At 46.6% G+C, this 23,578-nt stretch overlaps 1 protein-coding gene across 4 annotated transcripts in view; it reads right to left on the bottom strand.

Moving 5' to 3' along the window:
• Window positions 1–14,595: 14,595 nt before the first annotated feature.
• ECE1 (endothelin converting enzyme 1) overlaps window positions 14,596–23,578 on the bottom strand; it is a 114,660-nt gene continuing 105,677 nt past the window's right edge. For all 4 annotated transcript variants that reach the window (XM_060141192.1, XM_060141191.1, XM_060141193.1 and 1 more), the window contains 5 exons: window positions 21,805–21,915; window positions 21,062–21,129; window positions 20,072–20,262; window positions 17,821–17,916; window positions 14,596–17,194 (listed from right to left, as the gene is read on the bottom strand). In XM_060141192.1, coding sequence (XP_059997175.1) covers window positions 17,018–17,194; window positions 17,821–17,916; window positions 20,072–20,262; window positions 21,062–21,129; window positions 21,805–21,915 — 643 coding nt within the window. In that variant the 3' untranslated portion in view covers window positions 14,596–17,017. The remainder of the gene's footprint in view (window positions 17,195–17,820; window positions 17,917–20,071; window positions 20,263–21,061; window positions 21,130–21,804; window positions 21,916–23,578) is intronic.

Below are 23,578 nucleotides of genomic sequence, written 5' to 3'. Positions count from 1 at the left end.
CCTCCTCAAGATCACCTACCACAAGACCAAATTCTATAATAAGTATCTTCCAACACCCACTTACTGAGATACCCTATGATTCCCATAGTGTGCGTGCTCTCTGATGCAAGAAGCAATAATCCCAATTTGTCCAACCACCAGTGTGTTCCTGGGGGTCTTTGCCTAAAGGGCACTGACACTTGTTTATTCTAAGCATCTTATTTTCTGTTGCTGCTACTGTAAATGAGTTTTCCTCATCCATCATATCTTCTGATTGGTAAGTATTTGTGTGTATGAGTGCTATTTATTATTACATGTTAATTTTATAACCTGCTTTTTTTTTTTTTTTGTGATACCCGGGCCTCTCACTGTTGTGGCCTCTCCCGTTGCGGAGCACAGGCTCCAGACGCGCAGGCTCAGCGGCCATGGCTCACAGGCCCAGCCACTCCGCAGCACGTGGGATCCTCCCGGACCGGGGCACGAACCCGTGTCCCCTGCATTGGCAGGCGGACTCTCAATCACTGCGCCACCAGGGAAGCCCTAACTTGCTTCTTTGATGAATTCTTTTTTTTTTTTAACATCTTTATTGGAGTATAATTGCTTTACAATGGTGTATTAGTTTCTGCTTTACAACAAAATGAATCAGTTATATATATATATATATATATATACATATGTTCCCATATCTCTTCCCTCTTGCATCTCCCTCCCTCCCACCCTCCCTATCCCACCCCTCTAGGTGGTCACAAAGCACCCAGCTGATCTCCCTGTGCTATGCGGCTGCTTCCCACTAGCTATCTACCTTACGTTTGGTAGTGTATATATGTCCATGCCTCTCTCTCGCTTTGTCACAGCTTACCTTTCCCCCTCCCCATATCCTCAAGTCCATTCTCTAGTAGGTCTGGGTCTTTATTCCTGTCTTACCCCTAGGCTCTTCATGACATTATTTCCCCTTAAATTCCATATATATGTGTTACCATACGGTATTTGTCTCTCTCTTTCTGACTTACTTCACTGTGTATGAAAGACTCTAGGTCTATCCACCTCATTACAAATAGCTCAATTTCGTTTCTTTTTATGGCTGAGTAATATTCCATTGTATATATGTGCCACATCTTCTTTATCCATTCATCCGATGATGGACACTTAGGTTGTTTCCATGTCTTGGCTATTGTAAATAGAGCTGCAATGAACATTTTGGTACATGACTCTTTTTGAATTATGGTTTTCTCAGGGTATATGCCCAGTAGTGGGATTGCTGGGTCATATGGTAGTTCTATTTGTAGTTTTTTAAGGAACCTCCATACTGTTCTCCAGAGTGGCTGTATCAATTTACATTCCCACCAACAGTGCAAGAGGGTTCCCTTTTCTCCACACCCTCTCCAGGATTTATTGTTTCTAGATTTTTTGATGATGGCCATTCTGACTGGTGTGAGATGATATCTCATTGTAGTTTTGATTTGCATTTCTCTAATGATTAGTGATGTTGAGCATTCTTTCATGTGTTTGTTGGCAGTCCGTATATCTTCTTTAGAGAAATGTCTATTTAGGTCTTCTGCCCATTTTTGGATTGGGTTGTTTGTTTTTTTGTTATTAAGCTGCATGAGCTGCTTATAAATTTTGGAGATTAATCCTTTGCCAGTTGCTTCATTTGCAAATATTTTCCCCCATTCTAAGCGTTGTCTTTTGGTCTTGTTTATGCTTTCCTTTGCTGTGCAAAAGCTTTGAAGTTTCATTAGGTCCCGTTTGTTTATTTTTGTTTTTATTTCCATTTCTCTAGGAGGTGGGTCAAAAAGGATCTTGCTGTGATTTATATCATAGAGTGTCCTGCCTATGTTTTCCTCTAAGAGTTTGATAGTTTCTGGCCTTACATTTAGGTCTTTAATCCATTTTGAGCTTATTTTTGTGTATGGTGTTAGGGAGTGATCTAATTTCATACTTTTACATGTACCTGTCCAGTTTTCCCAGCACCACTTATTGAGGAGGCTGTCCTTTCTCCACTGTACATTCCTGCCACCTTTATCAAAGATAAGGTGACCATATGTGCGTGGGTTTATCTCTGGGCTTTCTATCCTGTTCCATTGATCTATCTTTCTGTTTTTGTGCCAGTACCATACTGTCTTGATTACTGTAGCTTTGTAGTATAGTCTGAAGTCAGGTAGCCTGATTCCTCCAGCTCCGTTTTTCATTCTCAAGATTGCTTTGGCTATTCGGGGTCTTTTGTGTTTCCATACAAATTGTGAAATTTTTTGTTCTAGTTCTGTGAAAAATGCCAGTGGTAGTTTGATAGGGATTGCATTGAATCTGTAGATTACTTTGGGTAGTAGAGTCATTTTCACAATGTTGATTCTTCCAGTCCAAAAACATGGTATATCTCTCCATCTATTTGTATCGTCTTTAATTTCTTTCATCAGTGTCTTATAATTTTCTGCGTACAGGTCTTTTGTCTCCTTAGGTAGGTTTATTCCTAGATATTTTATTCTTTTTGTCGCAATGGTAAATGGGAGTGTTTTCTTGATTTCACTTTCAGATTTTTCATCATTAGTGTATAGGAATGCCAGAGATTTCTATGCATTAATTTTGTATCCTGCTACTTTACCAAATTCATTGATTAGCTCTAGCAGTTTTCTGGTAGCATCTTTAGGATTCTCTATGTATAGTATCATGTCATCTGCAAACAGTGACAGCTTTACTTCTTCTTTTCCAATTTGGATTCCTTTTATTTCCTTTTCTTCTCTGATTGCTGTGGCTAAAACTTCCAAAACTATGTTGATTAAGAGTGGTGAGAGTGGGCAACCTTGTCTTGTTCCTGATCTTAGTGGAAATGCTTTCACTTTTTCACCATTGAGGACGATGTTGGCTGTGGGTTTGTCATATATGGCCTTTATTATGTTGAGGAAAGTTCCCTCTATGCCTACTTTCTGCAGGGTTTTTATCATAAATGGGTGTTGAATTTTGTCGAAAGCTCTCTCTGCATCTATTGAGATGATCATATGGTTTTTCTCCTTCAGTTTGTTAATATGGTGTATCACGTTGATTGATTTGCGTATATTGAAGAATCCTTGCATTCCTGGAATAAACCCCACTTGATCATGGTGTATGATCCTTTTAATGTGCTGTTGGATTCTGTTTGCTAGTATTTTGTTGAGGATTTTTGCATCTATGTTCATCAGGGATATTGGCCTATAGTTTTCTTTCTTTGTGACATCCTTGTCTGGTTTTGGTATCATGGTGATGGTGGCCTTGTAGAATGAGTTTGGGAGTGTTCCTCCCTCTGTTATATTTTGGAAGAGTTTGAGAAGGATAGGTGTTAGCTCTTCTCTAAATGTTTGATAGAATTCGCCCGTGAAGCCATCTGGTCCTGGGCTTTTCTTTGTTGGAAGATTTTTAATTACAGTTTCAATTTCAGTGCTTGTGATTGGTCTGTTCATATTTTCTATTTCTTCCTGATTCAATCTTGGCAGTTTGTGCATTTCTAAGAATTTGTCCATTTCTTCCAGGTTGTCCATTTTATTGGCATAGAGTTGCTTGTAATAATCTCTCATGATCTTTTGTATTTCTGCAGTGTCAGTTGTTACTTCTCCTTTTTCATTTCTAATTCTATTGATTTGAGTCTTCTCCCTTTTTTTTATTGATAAGTCTGGCTAATGGTTTATCAATTTTGTTTATCTTCTCAAAGAACCAGCTTTTAGTTTTATTGATCTTTGCTATAGTTTCCTTCATTTCTTTTTCATTTATTTCTGATCTGATTTTTATGATTTCTTTCCTTCTGCTAACTTTGGGTTTTTTTTGTTCTTCTTCCTCTAATTGCTTTAGGTGCAAGTTTAGGTTGTTTATTCGAGACGTTTCCTGTTTCTTAAGGTAGGCTTGTATTGCTATAAACTTCCCTCTTAGAACTGCTTTTGCTGCATCCCATAGGTTTTGGGTCATCGTGTCTCCATTGTCATTTGTTTCTAGGTATTTTTTAATTTCCTCTTTGATTTCTTCAGTGATCACTTCGTTATTAAGTAGTGTATTGTTTAGCCTCCATGTGTTTGTATTTTTTACAGATCTTTTCCTGTAATTGATATCTAGTCTCATAGCGTTGTGGTCGGAAAAGATACTTGATACAGATTTGATTTTCTTAAATTTACCATGGCTTGATTTGTGACCCAAGATATGATCTATCCTGGAGAATGTTCCATGAGCACTAGAGAAAAATGTGTATTCTGTTGGTTTTGGATGGAATGTCCTATAAATATCAAATAAGTCCATCTTGTTTAATGTATCATTTAAACCTTGTGTTTCCTTATTTATTTTCATTTTGGATGATCTGTCCATTGGTGACAGTGGGGTGTTAAAGTCCCCTACTATGAATGTGTTACTGTCGATTACCCCTTTTATGGTTGTTAGTATTTGCCTTATGTATTGAGGTGCTCCTATGTTGGGTGCATAAATATTTACAATTGTTATATCTTCTTCTTGGATCAATCCCTTGATCATTACGTAGTGTCCCTCTTTGTCTCTTCTAATAGTCTTTATTTTAAAGTCTATTTTGTCTGATATGAAAATTGCTACTCCAGCTTTCTTTTGGTTTCCATTTGCATGAAATATCTTTTTCCATCCCCTTACTTTCAGTCTGTATGTTTCTCTATGTTTGAAGTGGGTCTCTTGTAGACAGCAAATATATGGGTCTTGTTTTTGTATCCATTCAGCCAATCTGTGTCTTTTGGTGGGAGCATTGAGTCCATTTACATTTAAGGTAATTATCGATATGTATGTTCCTATTCCCATTTTCTAAATATTTTTGGGTTCGTTATTATAGGTCTTTTCCTTCTCTTGTGTTTCTTGTCTAGAGAAGTTCCTTTAGCATTTGTTGTAAAGCTGGTTTGGTGGTGCTGAACTCTCTCAGCTTTTGCTTGTCTGTAAAGGTTTTAATTTCTCCATCAAATCTGAATGAGATCCTTGCTGGGTAGAGTAATCTTGGTTGCAGGTTTTTCTCCTCCATCACTTTAAATATGTCCTGCCAGTCCCTTCTGGCTTGCAGAGTTTCTGCTGAAAGATCAGCTGTTAACCTTATGGGGATTCCCTTGTGTGTTATTTGTTGTTTTTCCCTTGCTGTTTTTAATATGTTTTCTTTGTATTTAATTTTTGACAGTTTGATTAATATGTGTCTTGGCGTATTTCTCCTTGGATTTATCCTGTATGGGACTCTCTGTGCTTCCTGGACTTGATTAACTATTTCCTTTCCCATATTAGGGAAGTTTTCAACTATAATCTCTTCAAATATTTTCTCAGTCCCTTTCTTTTTCTCTTCTTCTTCTGGAACCCCTATAATTCGAATGTTGGTATGTTTAATGTTGTCCCAGAGGTCTCTGAGACTGTCCTCAGTTCTTTTCATTCTTTTTTCTTTATTCTGCTCTGCAGTAGTTATTTCCACTATTTTATCTTCCAGGTCACTTATCCGTTCTTCTGCCTCAGTTATTCTGCTATTGATCCCATCTAGAGTACTTTTCATTTCATTTATTGTGTTGTCCATCATTGTTTGTTTCATCTTTAGTTCTTCTAGGTTCTTGTTAAATGTTTCTTGCATTTTGTCTATTCTATTTCCAAGATTTTGGATCATCTTTACTATCATTATTCTGAATTCTTTTTCAGGTAGACTGCCTATTTCCTCTTCAATTGTTAGGTCTGGTGGGTTTTTATCTTGCTCCTTCATCTGCTGTGTGTTTTTCTGTCTTCTAGTTTTGCTTATCTTACTGTGTTTGGTGTCTCCTTTTTGCAGGCTGCAGGTTCGTAGTTCCCGTTGTTTTTGGTGTCTGTCCCCAGTGGCTAAGGTTGGTTCAGTGGGCTGTGTAGTCTTTCTGGTGGAGGGGACTAGTGCCTGTGTTCTCGTGGATGAGGCTGGATCTTGTCTTTCTGGTGGGCAGGTCCCCGTCTGGTGGTGTGTTTTGGGGTGTCTGTGGACTTATTATGATTTTAGGCAGCCTCTCTGCTAATGGGTGGGGTTGTGTTCCTGTCTTGCTAGTTGTTTGGCATGGGATGTTCAGCACTGTAGCTTGCTGGTCATTGAGTGAAGCTGGGTGATAGTGTTGAGATGGAGATCTCTGGGAGATTTTCGCTGTTTGATATTATGTGGAGCTGGGAGGTCTCTTGTAGAGCAGTGTCCTGAAGTTGGCTCTCCCACCTCAGAGGCACAGCACTGACTCCTGGCTGCACCAAGAGCCTTTCAGCCACACAGCTCAGAATAAAAGGGAGAAAAAGTAGAAAGAAAGAATTAGTAGAAGTAGAAAGAAAGAAAGGAGGGAGGGAAGGAGGGAGGGAGGAAGGAAGGAAGGAGGGAAGGAAGGAAAAAAAGAAAGAAAGAAGATAAAGTAAAATAAAATAAAGTAAGATAAAATATAATAAAGTTACTAAAATAAAAAAATAATTATTAAGAGGAAAAAAAAAAAGGACGGATAGAGCCCTAGGACAAATGGTGGAAGCAAAGCTATACAGACAAAATCTCACACAGAAGCATACACATACACACTCACAAAAAAAGGAAAAGGGGAAAAAATCATAAGTCTTGCTCTCAAAGTCCACCTCCTTAATTCGGGATGATTCGTTGTCTATTCATGTATTCCAAAGATGCAGGGTACATCAAATTGATTGTGGAGATTTAATCCGCTGTTTCTGAGGCTGCTGGGAGAGATTTCCCTTCCTCTTCTTTGTTCTCACAGCTCCCAGGGGCTCAGCTTTGGATTTGGCCCTGCCTCTGCGTGTAGGTCGCCAGAGGGCGTCTGTTCTTCGCTCAGACAGGATGGGGTCAAAGAAGCAGCTGATTCGGGGTCTCCGGCTCACCCAGGCCGGGAGGAGGGAGGGGCACGGGGTGCGGAGCGAGCCCGGGGCAGCAGAGGCCGGCGTGACGTTGCACCAGCCTGAGGCGCGCTGTGCGTTTTCCCGGGGGAATTGTCCCTGGTTCCCGGGACCCTGGCAGTGGCGGGCTGCACAGGCTCTCCGGAAGGGGGGTGTGGACAGTGACCTGTGCTCGCACACAGGCTTCCTGGTGGCGGCAGCAGCAGCCCTAGCGTCTCATGCCCGTCTCTGGGGTCCGCGCCCCCAGCCGCGGCTCGCGCCCGTCTCTGGAGCTCCTCCAAGCAGCGTTCTTAATCCCCTCTCCTCGCGCACCAGGAAACAAAGAGGGAAGAAAAAGTCTCTTGCCTCTTCGGCAGCTCCAGACTTTTCCCCGGACTCCCTCCCGGCTAGCCGTGGCGCACTAACCCGCTGCAGGCTCTGTTCACGCCGCCAGCCCCAGTCCTCTCCCTGCGCTCCGACCGAAGCCTGAGCCTCAGCTCCCAGCTCCGCCCGCCCCGGCAGAGGAGCAGACAAGCCTCTCGGGCTGGTGAGTACTGGTCGGCACCGATCCTCTGTGCGGGAATCTCTCTGCGTTGACCTCTGCACCCCTGTGGCTGCACTCTCCTCCGCGGCTCCGAAGCTTTCCCCCTCCGCCACCCGCAGTCTCCGCCCGCGAAGGGGCTTCCTAGTGTTTGGAAACCTTTCCTCCTTCACAGCTCCCTCCCACTGGTGCAAGTCCCGGCCCTATCCTTTTGTCTCTGTTTATTCTTTTTTCTTTTGCCCTACCCAGTTATGTGGGGGGTTTCTTGCCTTTTGGGAGGTCTGAGATCTTCTGCCAGTGTTCAGTAGGTGTTCTGTAGGAGTTGTTCCACGTGTAGATGTATTTCTGGTGTACCTGTGGGGAGAAAGGTGATCTCCGCGTCTTACTCTTCCGCCATCTTCCCGGAAGCTCTGATGAATTATTTTATTAAGTTAATTTTACCATTTATTCTCTAGAGTTTTTCAGGTGCACAATCATGTCATCTGTAAGTAGAGATCACTTTATTTTTGCTTTTCCGATTCCTAGCTAATTACATTGGCTAATCCATCTGGAACCAGGGTAAATAGTGGGGGAGATACTGGGAGACTGTCTTTTCCTGACCATATATTCCATATTTGGGCTACTGTAAATAATGCCACAATGAACATTGGAGTGCATATATCTTTTCAAATTAGAGTTTTTGTTGTCTTCTAAAAATACCCAGAACTGGAATTACTGGATCATATGGTAGTTCAATGTTTTGTTTCTTTTTTTTAAGATATTTATTTATTTATTTACTTGTTGTCTGTGTTGCGTCTTGTTGCTGTGCGCGGGCTTTCTCTAGTTGCGGCGAGCGGGAGCTACTCTTTGTTGTGGTGCGCAGGCTTCTCATTGCGGTGGCTTCTCTCGTTGCGGTGCATGGGCTCTAGGCTTGCGGGCTTCAGTAGCTGCAGCACGTAGGCTTCAGTAGTTGTGGCTCACGGGCTCTAGAGCACAGGCTCAGTAGTTGTGGTGCATGGGCTTAGTTCTCTGCAGCATGTGGGATCTTCCCAGACCAGGGCTCAAACCTGTGTCCCCTTCATTGTCAGGCAGATTCTTAAGCTCTGCACCACCAGGGAAGCCCTCAATTTTTATTTTTTTGAGGAACCTCCATAGGGTTTTCCATAGGCTGTACCAATTTACATTCCCACCAACAGTGCACGAGGGCTCCCTTTCCTCCACATCCTTGCCAAGACTTGTTTATTGTCTTTTTGATAATAGTCATTCTGACAGGTGCGAGGTGGTATCTCATTGTGGTTTTAATTTGCATTTCCCTGATGATTAATGTTGTGGAGCATCTTTTCATGTGTCTGTTAGCCCGTATATCTTTTTTTGGAAAAATGTCTATTCAGATTTTCTGCCCAATTTTTTATTTTTATTAAAAAAATTTTTTTTTACGGTACACGGGCCTCTCACTGTGTGGCCTCTCCCGTTGTGGAGCACAGGCTCCGGACGTGCAGGCTCAGCGGCCATGGCTCACGGACCTAGCCGCTCCGCGGCATGTGGGATCTTCCCAGACCGGGGCACGAACCTGTGTCCCCTGCATCGGCAGGCAGACTCTCAACCACTGTGCCACCAGGGAAGCCCTGACCATTTTTTTAAATTGGGTTTTTTTTTGATGTTGAGTTGTATGAATTCCTTGTATATTTGGATATTAACCCCTTATCAGATATATCTTCCCCCATTTGCAAATAGCTTCCCCCATTCAATAGGCTGCCTTTTCATTTGTTGTTAGTTCCCTTCGCTGGGCAGATGTTTTTCTGTAGTTTTGCTATTTGTTGAATCCGAATGAGATCCTTGCTGGGTAGAGTAATCTTGGTTGTAGGTTTTTCCCTTTCATCACTTTAAATGTGTCCTGCCACTCCCTTCTGGCTTTCAGAGTTTCTGCTGAAAGATCAGCTGTTAACCTTATGGGGATTCCCTTGTATGTTATTTGTTGTTTTGTAGATTTGCTATTTGAAGGACAGTTGGGGTCAATGTAACATCCTTGGATTGCTTCCGTAAGTTTCTTGAAAATGCTGCTCCACTATTGCTTTGCTTTGCATCTTATTTATTTGTTATTGCATCAAAATATATATAAATATGTATAACATTTGTCACTTTAACCATTCATATGTGTACAATTCAGTGGCATTAAATACATTTACAATGTTGTGTAACCACCACCACTATCTATACCTAAAACTTTTTCATCATCTCCAGTAAAAACTCTGTACCTATTGAACTATAACTTCCCCTTCCCTCGTTCCCTCCAGCCTCTGGTAATCTCTATTCTATTTTCTGTCTCTATGAATTTGTCTATTCTAGGTACTTCATATAATGTATGTTATTTTTTAAAAAGTCTGCCTAAGTTATTTCATAGTTTTGCCTGGAGGCTCTGCTTTCTATCTTTAAAGTCCAATAGCTTTACAAGGATCTATCTTAGAGTTGATTGCTCAATGTCAATTTACATAGTACCCAGTGAACCCTTTTGATGTGTAGACCCAGGTCTTTATTTCTAGAAAGTCTTCCTGGATTACAGTTTTAAATGTTAACTCTTTGCCTGTCTTTCATTTCCACCATTTTCTCTCTGACCATTTTTACTTCTTTATCTAATTTTCATTCTCTTGGTTGTCTTCCTGCTTTTCTTCAATGTCCTTTAGTAAGTTTTCATTTGAATCTATCATCCTTGGACACCTTTTAGTTTAATCTTCATTTATGATATGATTTTGTTATTTTCTTCTCCAAGATCAATATCAATTCTCATTTCATTTCTTCCCCTTTTTTTGGCCTATTTCTGCTGTCAGATTTTGTATTTCTGATTTGAGGTATTTTTCCATATCCCTAAATGCTTATTTGAGGATATTTAATTCAGTTTGGAGTGTCATGTTAGTTTTCTTCTGCTGAGATGCTCTGATTTGCATTTATTTTCTCTTTCTTTTTTTAACAGTAGTTTTGAATGTATGTGATCTGCCTTTTTATAGTCCTAGTCATTCATGGACAGGAGTTCTTATTCAAGCTTGCCCTCTGCTGTACGTCCTGCAGCCCCTGTTCAACATCCTTTATAAACAGTGTGGAGGAGGAGGAGGTGGTGTGGTGGGGAATTGGCTTTTCTTAGGTCTCACTTTTTTAAATTCAAGTATAATTGACTTACACTATCATATTAGCTTTCTTGTTTGTTTTTTAGGATTCTTACTTTTCCCTTTTTAATCCCTTCTTTCCTTCACTATCACATCTACAAGGGGACCAGCCCTACTCTATATATCTGCTTCTCTCCAGGAAGCAATGCTTCTACAAGGCTACCCTTTCTATTCTTTCCAGATTCCTCCCGGGTGCTGGTGCTGCTGGTGTCTATTATGCCCCAACTGTGTTCAGTGTCTTGACATTTGGTGTTGGACATCCTGAGAGTGGTTTTGTCTGTGGGTCATCTAAGACTGCCACGCCCCTCTACTGTTTTTCACAATGTCTCTGAAACCTTCTCTCCATCACTCTTGGCACCCACAGGCTTGCAGCTGTATGTGGTGGGATTTCTGTTGGAATTTGGATTATTTCTCTACTTCAAGTAACTCAAGGTTCCTGTGTGGTTTTATTTCCTTTCTTTGTTGATTTACCTTCCTTTGGGGGGAGGGTGAGTGGGTACACTTGAAATTAGGGTGCTACCTTTGTCCTCCAAGCCTGGAAGTCCTGGTACATGCACTTGACATTTAATAAACACTGTCAAATTGGCCCTCACAGTGGGTGGCAGTACCCAGTTCCCTACGTCCTCACCAATGCTTAATATCAAATATCATCACTTTTGTTGAACTGATGGGTGAAAAATGTTACCTCATCGTAATTTTAAATGCATTTCTCATATTATTAATGGAATTATCGTTTCAAAAATTATTTTTCTTTTTGTATTTTTTTTCTTCTCTGAATGATCTCTTTAAATCTTTTGCTCTCTTTTTCACCTGATTGGGTTTTTTAATTTTTATGAGTTGTTTATATATATTCTGGATCATTAGCTATGCATGTTGCAAATTTTTTCTTCCAATCTGTCACTTAAAAAAAAATTATTTATTTGGCTGCATCAAGTCTTTGTTGCAGCGTGCAGGCTCTTCGTTGTGGCACGCGCGCTTCTCTCTAGTTGTGACGTGTGGGTTTTCTCTTCTCTAGTTGTGGCGTGGGTTCCAGAGCTAGTGGGCTCTGTAGTTTGCAGCACGCAGGCTCTCTAGTTGAGGCGCACGAGCTCAGCGTTTGTGGTGTGTGGGTTTATTTGTCCCGCGGCATGTGGGTTCTTAGTTCCCTGACCAAGGATCTAACCCGTGTCCCCTGCATAGGAACGCAGATTCTTTACCACTGGACCTGTCACTTGTCTTTTAATTCAAAAAATTTTAAATTGAAGTATAGTTGATTTACAATGTTGTGTTAGTTTCAGGTGTACAGCAAAGTGATGCAGTTTTTATATATATGTATGTATATATATATTTTTTCAGATTCTTTTCCATTATAGGTTATTACAAGATATTGAATATAGTTCCCTGTGCTATATAGTAGATCCGTGTTGTTTATCTAATCTTTTAATTTTATTTATTGTATCTTGTTTATAAATGAATTGTCTTCATGTTGCCAAATGTATTAGTCTTTTCCTTTTATGTTTCTTTTTCTTTATTCACTTGTACCTTTGTGTATGTGTCTTTAAAGGGCTTTTTAAAAAATTTATTTATTTTTGGCTGCGTTGGGTCTTTGTTGCTGCCTGCGGGCTTTCTCTAGTTGCGGTGAGCGGGGGCTACTCTTCATTGCAGGGCTCAGGCCTCTCATTGCGGTGGCCTCTCTTGTTGTGGAGAACAGGCGCCAGGTGTGCAGGCTTCAGTAGTTGTGGCACGTGGGCTCAGTAGTTATGGCACACGGGCTTAGTTGCTCTGCAGCGTGTGGGATCTTTCTGGACCAGGGCTTGAGCCCGTGTCCTCTGCATTGGCAGGCGGATTCTTAACTGCGCCACCAGGGAAGTCCAAGTGTGTGTGTGTGTGTGTGTGTGTGTGTGTGTGTGTGTGTGTGTGTGTGTGTGTGTGTGTGTGTGTGTGTGTGTCTTTGGATGATAGGATTATGGTAGATTTTCATTTCTTTAGTTTTTTTTTTTTTTTTATATTTCACTTGCACTATAGTCTTTTTTTTTTTAACATCTTTATTGGGGTATAATTGCTTTACAATGGTGTGTTAGTTTCTGCTTTATAACAAAGTGAATCAGTTATACATATACATATGTTCCCATATCTCTTCCCTAGAGTTTTTTAAAAAATATTTTTAGAAATTCTACAATTACCTTCATATTCGTGAATAGTGTCTTTTCAAAGATGACTTTGCCTACCCAAAGTCACGAACATCTTCTGTAATATTTCATCTAATACTTTTATAGTTACTGCATGTTTAGGTCTCCATATATGTAGCATTTATCACTGTGATCACTGTGTGTGAGAACTGTGTGAGAGAGGCAAGATCTAGATTCATTTTTCCCAAGTGGATATCCTAACACGATTTATTAAATGGTTCATCATTTCCCAACTGATTTAAAGGGCTTCCTTTATCCTATACTAGTTCCCACGTATACATAGAATTGTCTCCCTAATCTATCCATGTTGTTTCATTTCTCTAATCCTACACCAACATGACATCATACTACTTACTAAAGCTTTATAACATATTTTGAGAGAACCAGCTCCCTCATTATTCTTTTTCAAAATTGTCTTGGCCGTGGTGCATTTTCTATTCCATGTGAATCCGCTTATCAAATTCCATGAAAATTATCTTGGAAGTTTGGTTGAAAGTACATGGAAAGTATAGATTAACGTGGGGGAGAACTGACATCTTTTATTATGTTGAACTTTTCCATTCATGATAAGGGTATTCATCTGCATTTATTCAGGTCTTCTTTTATGGTCTTCTGGAAAGTTTTAGTTTTCTTTGTAAAGGTCTCACCCATTTTTCATTGTTTTATTATTGTAGTAGATTCTTTAAAGTTTAGAATATTGTCTCATCCCTCCCTCTGCAGTTCCTCAACACTTATGGAGAGTCTCTGCTGAATCCTGTTGCTTTCACAATTAATTGTTATTATAGGTTGTATACATTTTCTAGTTGTTCTCAATCGCATCTTGCATGTGTTTCTATCTCCTTAACTGTAGGATAAACTCCTAGAGGGTCGAGCTGGGGTTTTAATTCCTGCTTGGGGAGGGGGGCATGCTTTGGAAGCGGAGGATCTGCTGCTAACAAAAAAGGGAGGCAGTTCGGGAAGGGAGAAGCAGGGGCCCCAGGGCTCAGAGTGGGGAAGAGAAAGGAGCCTGTTCACTCGGTCATTGGGAAGGGGAGAGTGTCAGTAAGATGGGCCTCTGCAGGACAAAATGTCTCCCTTCTGCACCTTCAGCCTGTGTGTGTGTGTGTGCGCGCGCGCTTCCTGAGGCGGTACTGTTTTTAGCAGCCTCTCATATTTTCATGTGAGATGAAGACAGACTGGAGTGATGCTTCTACAAGTAGGCAGCACTAGAGACTGCCAGCAAATCACCAGAAACCAGGCTTCTAGCCTAGATTCTCCCTCACATTCCTCAGCAGGAATCAACTCTGCCGACACCTCAGTCTCAGACTTCTAGCCTCCAGAACTGTGAGACAATAAATTTCGGTTGTATTAGCCACCACGTTGTCATAGTTCGTTATGGCAGCCCTGGCACTAAGACACTCTGGTAGGAGAGGGAAGCCTGTATGAGCCACCTGATCGGGACTGGAGGTCAGGAATGGCTTCCTAGAGGTGATGCTGAGCTGGGCATTGAAGGATGGGTAGGAGTTTATCAGCCAAAAGAAGTCAGCGAAGAGTATTCCAGGCAGAGGGAAGAATACATGCAAAACCCAGGAGGAGGCATGAGTGTATGTCAGAGACTCTTCCTTGAACTTCTTCGAATGCCCCTTCTCCTGCCTGGCCCTGCCCAAGCACCTGAGGCCTGGAACCCCACTGTTGACATCCTTTGCTCCAAGATAATGGAAAAATTATTTTTACCAGGAGGTCCCTTGAGCTCATGTGGTGACATGCATCATTCTCACCAGCAGGGGGCCCTTACCGGTCATAGGGATGAAGTGTGGCCAGGTGGGCATAGGCACTGCGTAACCTTCTGGCATTTGTCAGGGTCCAAGGCCTCTGCTCTGGAGAGGAGGTGCAGTAGGCCCTGGGGGTGCTAGCAGCTCTGTGCTGGCCAGGCGCCCTCCCTCAGCTCCACAGGACACACACTTGGACCAACACGGCCCTCGGTACAAGTACTTTATTTCAGTTACAATAGTGCCACACCCAAACTACAGTAGCACAAAACATGATAATACAAAAAATAGATTCCCAGCTCCAAACCCCACGTCCATGTGCCCACGGAGAAGCCGCCCCGATGGCTCCCCAGGCCTAGGAGGAAGGGGCCTCTCAGAGCGCAGCTGCCCAAGGCTCTGCAGGGGAGGCAGTGGGAGTGCTTCCTTTGCTTCCATCCCCGCTGGTCCCGAGTCCTCCTCGGCCTGCCCCCTCCCACTCCCTGAAGCAATGAGGGCAGAGGACGTTCCCTCCGGCTGGACCCTCAGCCCTAGGACCCCTGCTTCTGGCTGGCAGGTCCCAGTCCATGGTGCCGGGACTGCGACCCTCCTCGGGGAAGGCCGGAGGGCAGGAGGGTGAGGGAGGGGAGGGCGCCAGGCCCAGGAGAGCCGGTCCCTCCGTGGTGAGGTGCGCATGGCGGGCTCCCGACTCCAGCTCCTTCTCTGGCTCCTGTCCTCCCTTTCCTCTGAAGAGACAGCAGGCCTGCCTCTGGTGGGGGCCAGGGGCCTCACCTGGAGCCCACTGCCAACACCCCTGCCCCAGCTCCAGGGCCGACCTGAAGGTGGGCGAGGCAGTGGCTGAGCCTCTGCTCATCTTGGGCGAGGAGAACTCTGGCTCCCTGTGGGAGCGGGGCTGGCCCGGTGGCCTGGCTACCAGGCAGGAGGGCTGAGGCAGCTCCTGCCTTGGTCAGGGGTGCCTGCTTCCTCAGGGCCAGCCTGGGGCTACATGAGCTCCACCAGGTGGGGGAGTCCAGAGAAAATGAGGCCACAGGGAGGGGACGACATTCCTGGTCCCCTAACACCTCAGGCCAGACCAACCAGGTTGGGAGAGCCTTCCCCTTGCAGCCTCCCGTGGCTAAGAGCATCCCCCAAGAAGAGCAGTGGATCTTGCTACAAGTATGGTCTTGATTCAGCCCAAGGGGCTGAGGGTGGGCTGGAGCCCAGGGCAAGTTCAGGGGCTCTTCAGATTCCTGACCTCAGTGCCGTAGACCTGTAGGTCAGAGCCTCTGGGTGGCCATGAGGGGCAGCTGTGTGGCACTGGAGTAGGGGGTATGGCCTTGTGTTCCAGTCAGGACACTTGGGGGGCTTCACTGAGGAGGCCAAGGGGCCCCTGGGGGCGGAGGGCTGTCTCCTTGTGGGGAGCCCAGGCGCAGCCTTGGATAAGGCACTAGAGAAGGGAGGGCGGGCCTGGCTGCGGTCCTGGGAGCCCGGCCCGGGCTAGTGGTAGAGGACGGAGCTCGAAGGGAGGATTTGGGCCCTTGGGCAATGAGAGCTGCTTTCCCTTTCCTTCTTCTCTGGGAGAAGAGGGTGTGCAAGGCAGAGACCCCAAAGTGGCTGGGATGGCAGGATGCTGCAGAGAGACAACAGGCCCCAGGACTGACAGGGGGCAGTCAGAAGGCGGCGGACGGAAAGAGGACATCTAGGGCACGGCAGAGTACACCTGATGGGGATGTCTCAGCCTCGCAGGGCTCCTGTGACCCGGATCCAGGGTGCTCGGGCACCTCCAGACAGGGTTTGAGGGCCCTGACCTGGCCTCATGCAGCCATCAGTCCTCTGCTGTGACTTCGGGGTCAGATCTTCCTTGCTGGGGTTCCCACTGTTGGACTCTGGGGACAGAGGCAGGCACACTGAGGGGGTGGTACCAACGAGCTGGCCCCTCCCTCTGCCGGGCCTCTATGCCTCTCCTCTCTGCACCAGGGGACCAAGAACCAGGGGAGGAGGCTGAAACCGCATACCCCAGGGACTGAGGCAGCTCTCCACTGGGGGACCTGCTCAGTGGCTGGGGATCCTGCTTCAGCCCAACCTTGCAGCAAGTGAGGAAGCGAGGGGGGGTAAATCAGTGGGGCTTGTCCACAGGTTATTTAGAAAAACAGAACATAATAAATATACCAATCCTTTCCTTAAAAAAAAAAAAAGTGTTTCAAATGCGTTATTTCCCTGAAGATTTCCAGTGTATTCCACAATGTTTAAAAAATAGTTTCCCCAAAAATACATCTTTAAAGCACTGACACAGTGGTGTTTGTGGTGTATCTGGCGCTGGATGTGGGCAGGAGGCTGTGTCCCGCTGCCTGTGTCGGCGTGGGGCCCAGGCCTGGTGAGCAACCAGCCTGACACCCAAATGCCCATCAGAGTTGACACACGTGTGCCTGGGATGACCGGGTCTTCACAGGGGAGCAAATCTCGGATTAATGTGAGAACCCACATCACAGACTTGGTTCGGGCTGAAAACCCTCCAGCGAGAGGAAGGGGGCCCGAGGTGGCCAGGCGCCGCCCTGGGCGCCGGAAGGAGCGGGCAGCCTTGTTGGCCCCGCCCTGGGGGCGGTCCTCAGCCCCTGCCCTGCTTCCTCCTTGGCTCCTGATGCTCCACCCCTCTCACCATACTTCACACTTGTGACGAGGGTTCATGGGTGAGCCGGGCGGGCAGTGGAAGTGTTCCGAGAACTCCCTGGAGTTGGAGATGGAGCCGATGACCCGGAAGCGGGACGGGCTATGAGGATCGGTGATGAGACCTTCGTGCGAGCTCTCGGGCGTGCGGACGGAGCACCAGACCTTCGGGGGAGAGACATGGGAGAGGCCGGGGTCACCACTGGCCCCATCACCACAGCAGGGAAATAAGGGCCCCGCCTGGTTCTGAGACCCCAGGGGGCCAGGAGAGCCTGTCAAGTGGGTTAGGAAGAGACAGGGGCTGGTGGGACCCCATCCCAGCTTCCTCTGCTGCAGCCAGAGCAGCTCTCTGTCTGTTCCGGGCATCTTCGTGACATTTCACCTGAACGAAGGATTCTGCCCCAAAACCACGTTGAGTCCAGATCAAACTGTCTAATGGCCTGGTGGCTCCAGGCACCAACAGAAGGCTACATGCTGAATGCCAGCTCAAGGAACAGCCCGGGACATCTTGAGTTTTCAAGACATTGCTAGAACCCCAGAAGCAGAAGGGCCCTTAGCAGTCACCTCGTCCTCTCACCTACCTGATGCAGGAATTCCTCTAACAGCATTCTTGGCCCTTCCTTGAATTTCTCTAATGATGAAGCTCACCTCCTTACAGGGTAAATGCCCTGCGGACAGACCAGTGAGCTAGGGCTTCCCAATTTGAGGAAACTTGCCTTTTGATTTTCAGAGCTCCTGGAACTCAAGACGGCAGATTGTGTCTGAGTTTGGCTTTTCTCTAATGAACTCACCTGTGCAAACCCCAGGAAGAAGAGCTGGTTATTGGTGAGACCCAGGGTGGGCAACGTCTGCTCAGCCCCGTACTTCTTCACCCAGTTCTGGTAGGCCTGGGGGAGAGAACAGAGCTCAGGGTCCCTATGACACAGGAGCGAGCGGGGTGGGGTGGGGGCTACCATGGGAGATCGGGGAAGGTCTACCCAGTTGGGACAGGGACTAGCTTCTGGTGGTGGCCTCAGCTCAGCCTAGAGGAGCCGTCCTCTTTACCTGCACTCATTCTGAGGGGAGCTCATTCAACACTATGGCTTTGAATACCATCTACATCTAAATACCGATGGCTCTCAAATGCACACCCTTCTAGCTCCAGCCTCTTCTTGGGTATATTCAACTGCCCCAGCTGGATATCCAAGATGCATCCCAAACTTAACACACACACACACACACACACACACACACACACACACACACACACACACACACACACATCACTTTCCCATCACAGTAAGTGACATCACCAACCACCCAGTTACTCAGGCCCAAACCCCAGGACTCTCCCTTGATTCTTCTCTTTCAATCAACCGAACAACCCAAATCTAACCACTTCTCACCTTTCCCATTGCTCTATCCTGTCTCTTGCCTGGACAACCTCACAGCAGCTTTCTAACTAGTCTCCGTGACTCAAACTGGTCCAATTCCAATCCCCTCCCAACTTAGCAACTCAAGTCATCCTCGTAAAGCAGGGGTTGGCAAAATTTTCTGTAAAGGGCCGGAGAGTAAATATTTTCAGCTTTGGAAGCCAAACACTCTTTTCTGCAGCAACTCAAGGGTGCCACTGTGTGAAAGCAGACACAGGCACCATGGAGACGAATGGGCATGGCTGTGTCCCCCCCAGTTTTTATTTATTTTTATTGATTTATCCAGCCGAGGGCCGGATGTGGCCCAGGGACTGTAGGTCTGCTGACCCTGTCGTACAGGATAACTTAGACCATTTCATTCCTCTACTTAAAACCCCTGCAGCGGCTCTCACTGTCGCCAGAATAAAACCCAAGCTCCTTGCTCAGCCGGCAGAGGCCGGCAGCCTGGCCCAGCCCCTCCTCCGGCCTCCCCCCTGCCCTGGGCCCTGCCCTGCCTCCACGCTGCCCCGTCCTCCTTCCTGTCCTTGACCACGCCAGGCCTGGGTCCGTCTCATGGCCTCCGTACTTACTCTCCTTTCCCAGCTTTCCCTGCCTCTTCCTCATCATTTAGGTCTCAATTCGAATGTCATCCCCTCCAGAAGGCCTCCCCTGGCCATCCTTCCCCCCATTTTCCTTTATTTCTTTGGCCTAGTTTATATTCTTCTTTTCCTTATCAATACCTGAAGTTGCCTCATTTATTTGTGTGGGTATGTATTGCCTTTCTCCCCCTCCCCACCCCATTAAAATTGCGAGCTTTAGAACAGCAGGATCCCCGTCTGTTTTGTCACAGAATCTCCGGCGCCAACAACAGTACACGGTGGGTAGAAAGTTCGCGATTCCCTTTCACTGACTAATGGATGTCAGGCAAGTTGCTGAATGTTTCTGGGTTGGTTTCCTCACCTGCAAAACGGGCTTGTGATACCTAACTGTAAAGCTGTCGGGGGCGCTGAGCACAGCGCCTGGCGCACAGTAAGGCCTCAATACCGGGCACCTCGCAGGATTTCTGCTCTCACTACCACGGGGAGCTGGAGGCTCTGCACTGGCCTCTGGTATCTCCCTTCCAACTCAGCTAACATCTCCGAGTGCCACTCCGGAACAGGCCCTGAGCCCGAGTAGTCACATGCTATCTTTCTAACACCCAGCGATGCAGGGACTAGGTAGCCACAGCCATGTATCCTGAGGCTCAAGGAGGCTGAGTGACTTACTCCAGAACCAGGACGTGAGCTGGAAGTGGCTCCAAGACCACCTACCCCTCCCTCCTTTCCCGGGCCCACTGCTGCCTGAGTCAGTGGTGGCTTCCCCTGTAAAGGGAAGAACAGGCAGGTCTTCAGGTGGGTCTAGCCCAAGCTCTTTCTGGTGACCTTCGTCGGGCTGGACTCAGAGTAGACAGCCTTCTATGTGCCAGTTCCGTGCCAGGTGCTTCATAGACACCCTTTCAATCAGTCCTCACTGCCACCCATTCCACAGATGTGGCAACTGAGGCTCGCAGGGCTGCTGCGCTTGCCCCAGCTTGTCTACAACCACCCTTAACTGAGAAGCAGCTGGACAGTCCCAACCTTGGCCTGGGGTGTGTGAGGAGGGGGCCTCTTACCCGATAGGCCGCCTTGAGGCCCCCATTATCAGCGATGTTCTCCCCGAGGGTATGCCGGCCGTTCACCGGCTCCCCGTTCACGCTGTAGTTGCCGTACTGCTCCACCATGCACTCGGTCTGCTGCTTGAAAGCCTCCACGGATGAGTTTTTCCACCAGGGCCGAAGGTTCCCGTCCTTGTCATACTCCCGTCCTGCGGGGTCGACAGAAGTGTCAGGTCAGGGAGAGAAGAGGCAGAGCCGGGACCCGTGCTGCTGGTTGTGCCTCTCCTCCCAGGGAGAAATGATCCACCCATCTACCACCCAGCACCGGGGAGATGAGGCCGGTCTGGGTGCTAAAGGAGCTGCATGAATCAGCTGCTGGGGTGGGGGTGGGGGATAGAGGAACCTGATCTCGGCAAAGGACCAGCATGTTCAAAGCTTCGGTGGAGCTGGATTCACTGTCAAGGCTGGTGAAGGGCCTCTGACCCTGAGCCAGGAGAAGGTGAATGCAGCCAGCAGTGCTAGGGTCATGGGACAGGGCCTGGCCTCCAAGGCCTTGCCTCCTCCTTCTTGGCCTTGGAGTCCCCAAGGCAGGAGGCAATGAGGAGGATTCTGGACATTAGCTGGTGAGGTGCTAACTCTTCTGACTGTGGTTGGACCAGAGAAATCTCTGGAGTGGTGGAGAAATGTTCTCTCCCCGCTGACTACTGGTACCCACCCCTGGCACTGCACACCGTCCTGGAGCAGGGTGCTCCCCTGTGAGTCTGCCCTGTCCTCACAACCACCACACAAGCATCATGCCCATTTTACAGAGCAGAAAACAGAGGCCTGCAGAACTGATGGGACTTGCTAAGGTCCACACAATTGGCAGGTGGCCAGGCCAGGATATGAACCCAGATCCTTCTGTCTCCAAGGCTAAGACCCTTAGACGTGAAGGGACCAAAAGCAGAAGCAGTGGGGCCAGGAAGCTGGTGGGGGAATCATCTGAAGGGGACCCCAAGGAACCTGTACCTTGATCGTCAAAAGCATGAGTCAGCTCATGGCCCACGACGACACCGATGCCACCAAAGTTTAAGGCGCTGAAGGGGAGGACACGAAGGTGAGAGTGATGCCATGTGGGGAGGGACCACTGCTTTCCCAGCCTGGAGACACGGCAGAGTCCCGCAGGGCTCCAGCCAGGCCCCTGAGCCAGTCAGAGCCTGGTGAGTCTGCTGTGCCCTGCCTGTGCCCGCTGGACGCCAAGCACTGTGCCAGGTGCTCTGTGGCACCGCACGGTCCTCTTTGGTCATCCCAAGGAGTTAGGCCTTGGTAACTAACTCTATAAATGAGCAGACAGAGGCGTGGAATGGTTCAGGCATTTTGCCCAAGGGCCACACAGTCAGCAGAGAGCAGGCCTGGGATTCGGACCCAGGCCTGTGTGGATTTCATTTCTGAGACAGTGCCCTCACTCTTCCCACCTTCCCAGCTGAGACTGTTCTAGAACGCTGTTAGAGGGGTATTTCCCTATATGTGGCTCCAACCCCCAAGTTCCCACCGTGCAGAGGCTTCCCCGGTCCCGGAGACCCCAGAGGGAAGCACAGGGAGTAAGGCTGTTGTTTCCATGGCAACATCTCCTGGCCGGTGGGACGAGGAGCTCTCAGCGAGGTGGGTGTGCACGTGGGGTCAGCTGTGGGCCACAGGGCCGGGCTGGGCCGGGGGATCCACTGAGGGGTGGGGGGAGGAGACGGGGCGGGAGCAACAGAAGCATCGCGTACTTGGGTGAAGAGCGGGTGTAGAACGGTGCCTGCAGGATTCCAGCCGGAAACACGATCTCATTCTTGGTGGGCGAGTAGTAAGCGTTCACCATGGGTGGCGTCATGCTCCACCTGCAAGTGAGACACACGGGCAAGCTCAGAGCCTGCTGGGGGAGCGCAGGTGGGGACGGCCCATCTGGAGAGTGTCCAGAGCCCTAAGAGTATGGATTCCCCTTGACCCCAGGCCCCAGGCCACACAAGCACACAACAGTCCCAGAAACGATTAACTTTAGCCATGTTAGCAAGCGTACCGTGAAATCTTACTTTACGTTTAATTTCATTTCACTGACTATTAAAAATGCTGAGCATCTCAGGACTTCCCTGGTGGTCCAGTGGTTAAGACTCTGCGCTCCCACCGCAGGGGGCACGGGTTCAATCCCTGGTCGGGGTACTAAGATCCCCCATGCCATGCTGCGTGGTCAAATACAAAATTAAAAAAATGTTGAGCATCTCAGAAAAAAAAAAAAGAACAAAACGGACCATTACGTACTAAAAAGTCATTACAATCCAGGCTCAAAATGTATTTGTCAGCAGTTTTCAAAGTGTGCTCTGTGGACACCTGGCGGGATGGGAATCCCTCAGTTCCCTTTCAGGGGTTCTGTGAGGTCAAACTATTTTCATAATAATGTTAAGATGTTATTCGCCTTTCCCATCGTGTTGACGTTACACTGATGGTGTAAAAGCAACGCTGGGTAAAACTGCTGGAGTCCTAGAGCTGAGTCAAGCTGGTGGTACCGGCCGTTCAATTGGTCACCGTGTTCTTCACCAGAAAAAAAAGAGTCATTTTCACTTAAGAACATCCTTGATGACGCAGCATAACTATTAACTTCATTAAATCTAGACCCTTGAGTACAAGTCTCTAAATATTATGCGTGACCAGATGGGAACCACTCATAAGCATTTCCGTTTTTTTCATGGAACACCATTTGTACTTGAGAGGATGACTGGTATTTGACAGACATATCCTTGAAAATGAATACAGTGAACTCATCACCTCAAGGAAAACAACCGACACCATTTGTTGCCAATGATAAAAATGCAAGGTTTCCAAAAACCTGAAGTTTCAAGCAAAATTTTGAAAAACTGGTATCGGCCACCACAAACTTGACAGCTGCCCAACATTTAAAGACTTCTCTCTGGAGGTCAGCAGTGATATTACCAAAGGTGGATTTTTTTTTGATATTCTAAAATGAAGAAGTTACTGTTTGGAAGATATGTGAAATTCAGTGAAGCACTGTTTTCCCAATGACCAATGCACGGTGTTACAAAATCATACCGCGGTAAAAGATTCATTCAAAGCGCAAGACAGACCGATGGATTTTAGTGTAACAGAGTATGAAAAGTTTATGAATATGGTTTCGGAGGGCGGTGCAACTGACCTTTAAGAAAGTTACACCTGTCGCGTTTTGGTATAGTATCAACGAAGGATGTGCACATATATCAAAAAGCCTGTGCAAAGGTTCCTCCCTTTTCTAACTACATGTCTGTGTGAGGCTAGAATTTCTTTATCCCTATCTTTTCTTTTTTTTTTTCGGCCACACCGCATGTGGAACATCCCCCAACCAGGAACTGAACCTGTGTCCCCTGTACTGGAAGTGTGGAGTCTTAACCACTGGACCACTGGGGAAGTCCTAGGATTTCTTTATATATTTTAAAAACAATATATTGTAACAGAATGAAGGCAGAAGCAGATGTGAGAATCTGGCTGTCTTCTATTAAGCCAAACATTAAAGAA

This window comes from Lagenorhynchus albirostris, chromosome 2 (assembly GCF_949774975.1).
Source record: "Lagenorhynchus albirostris chromosome 2, mLagAlb1.1, whole genome shotgun sequence".
NCBI lineage: Eukaryota > Metazoa > Chordata > Mammalia > Artiodactyla > Delphinidae > Lagenorhynchus > Lagenorhynchus albirostris.
This window is presented reverse-complemented; position numbering and strand designations above follow the sequence as displayed.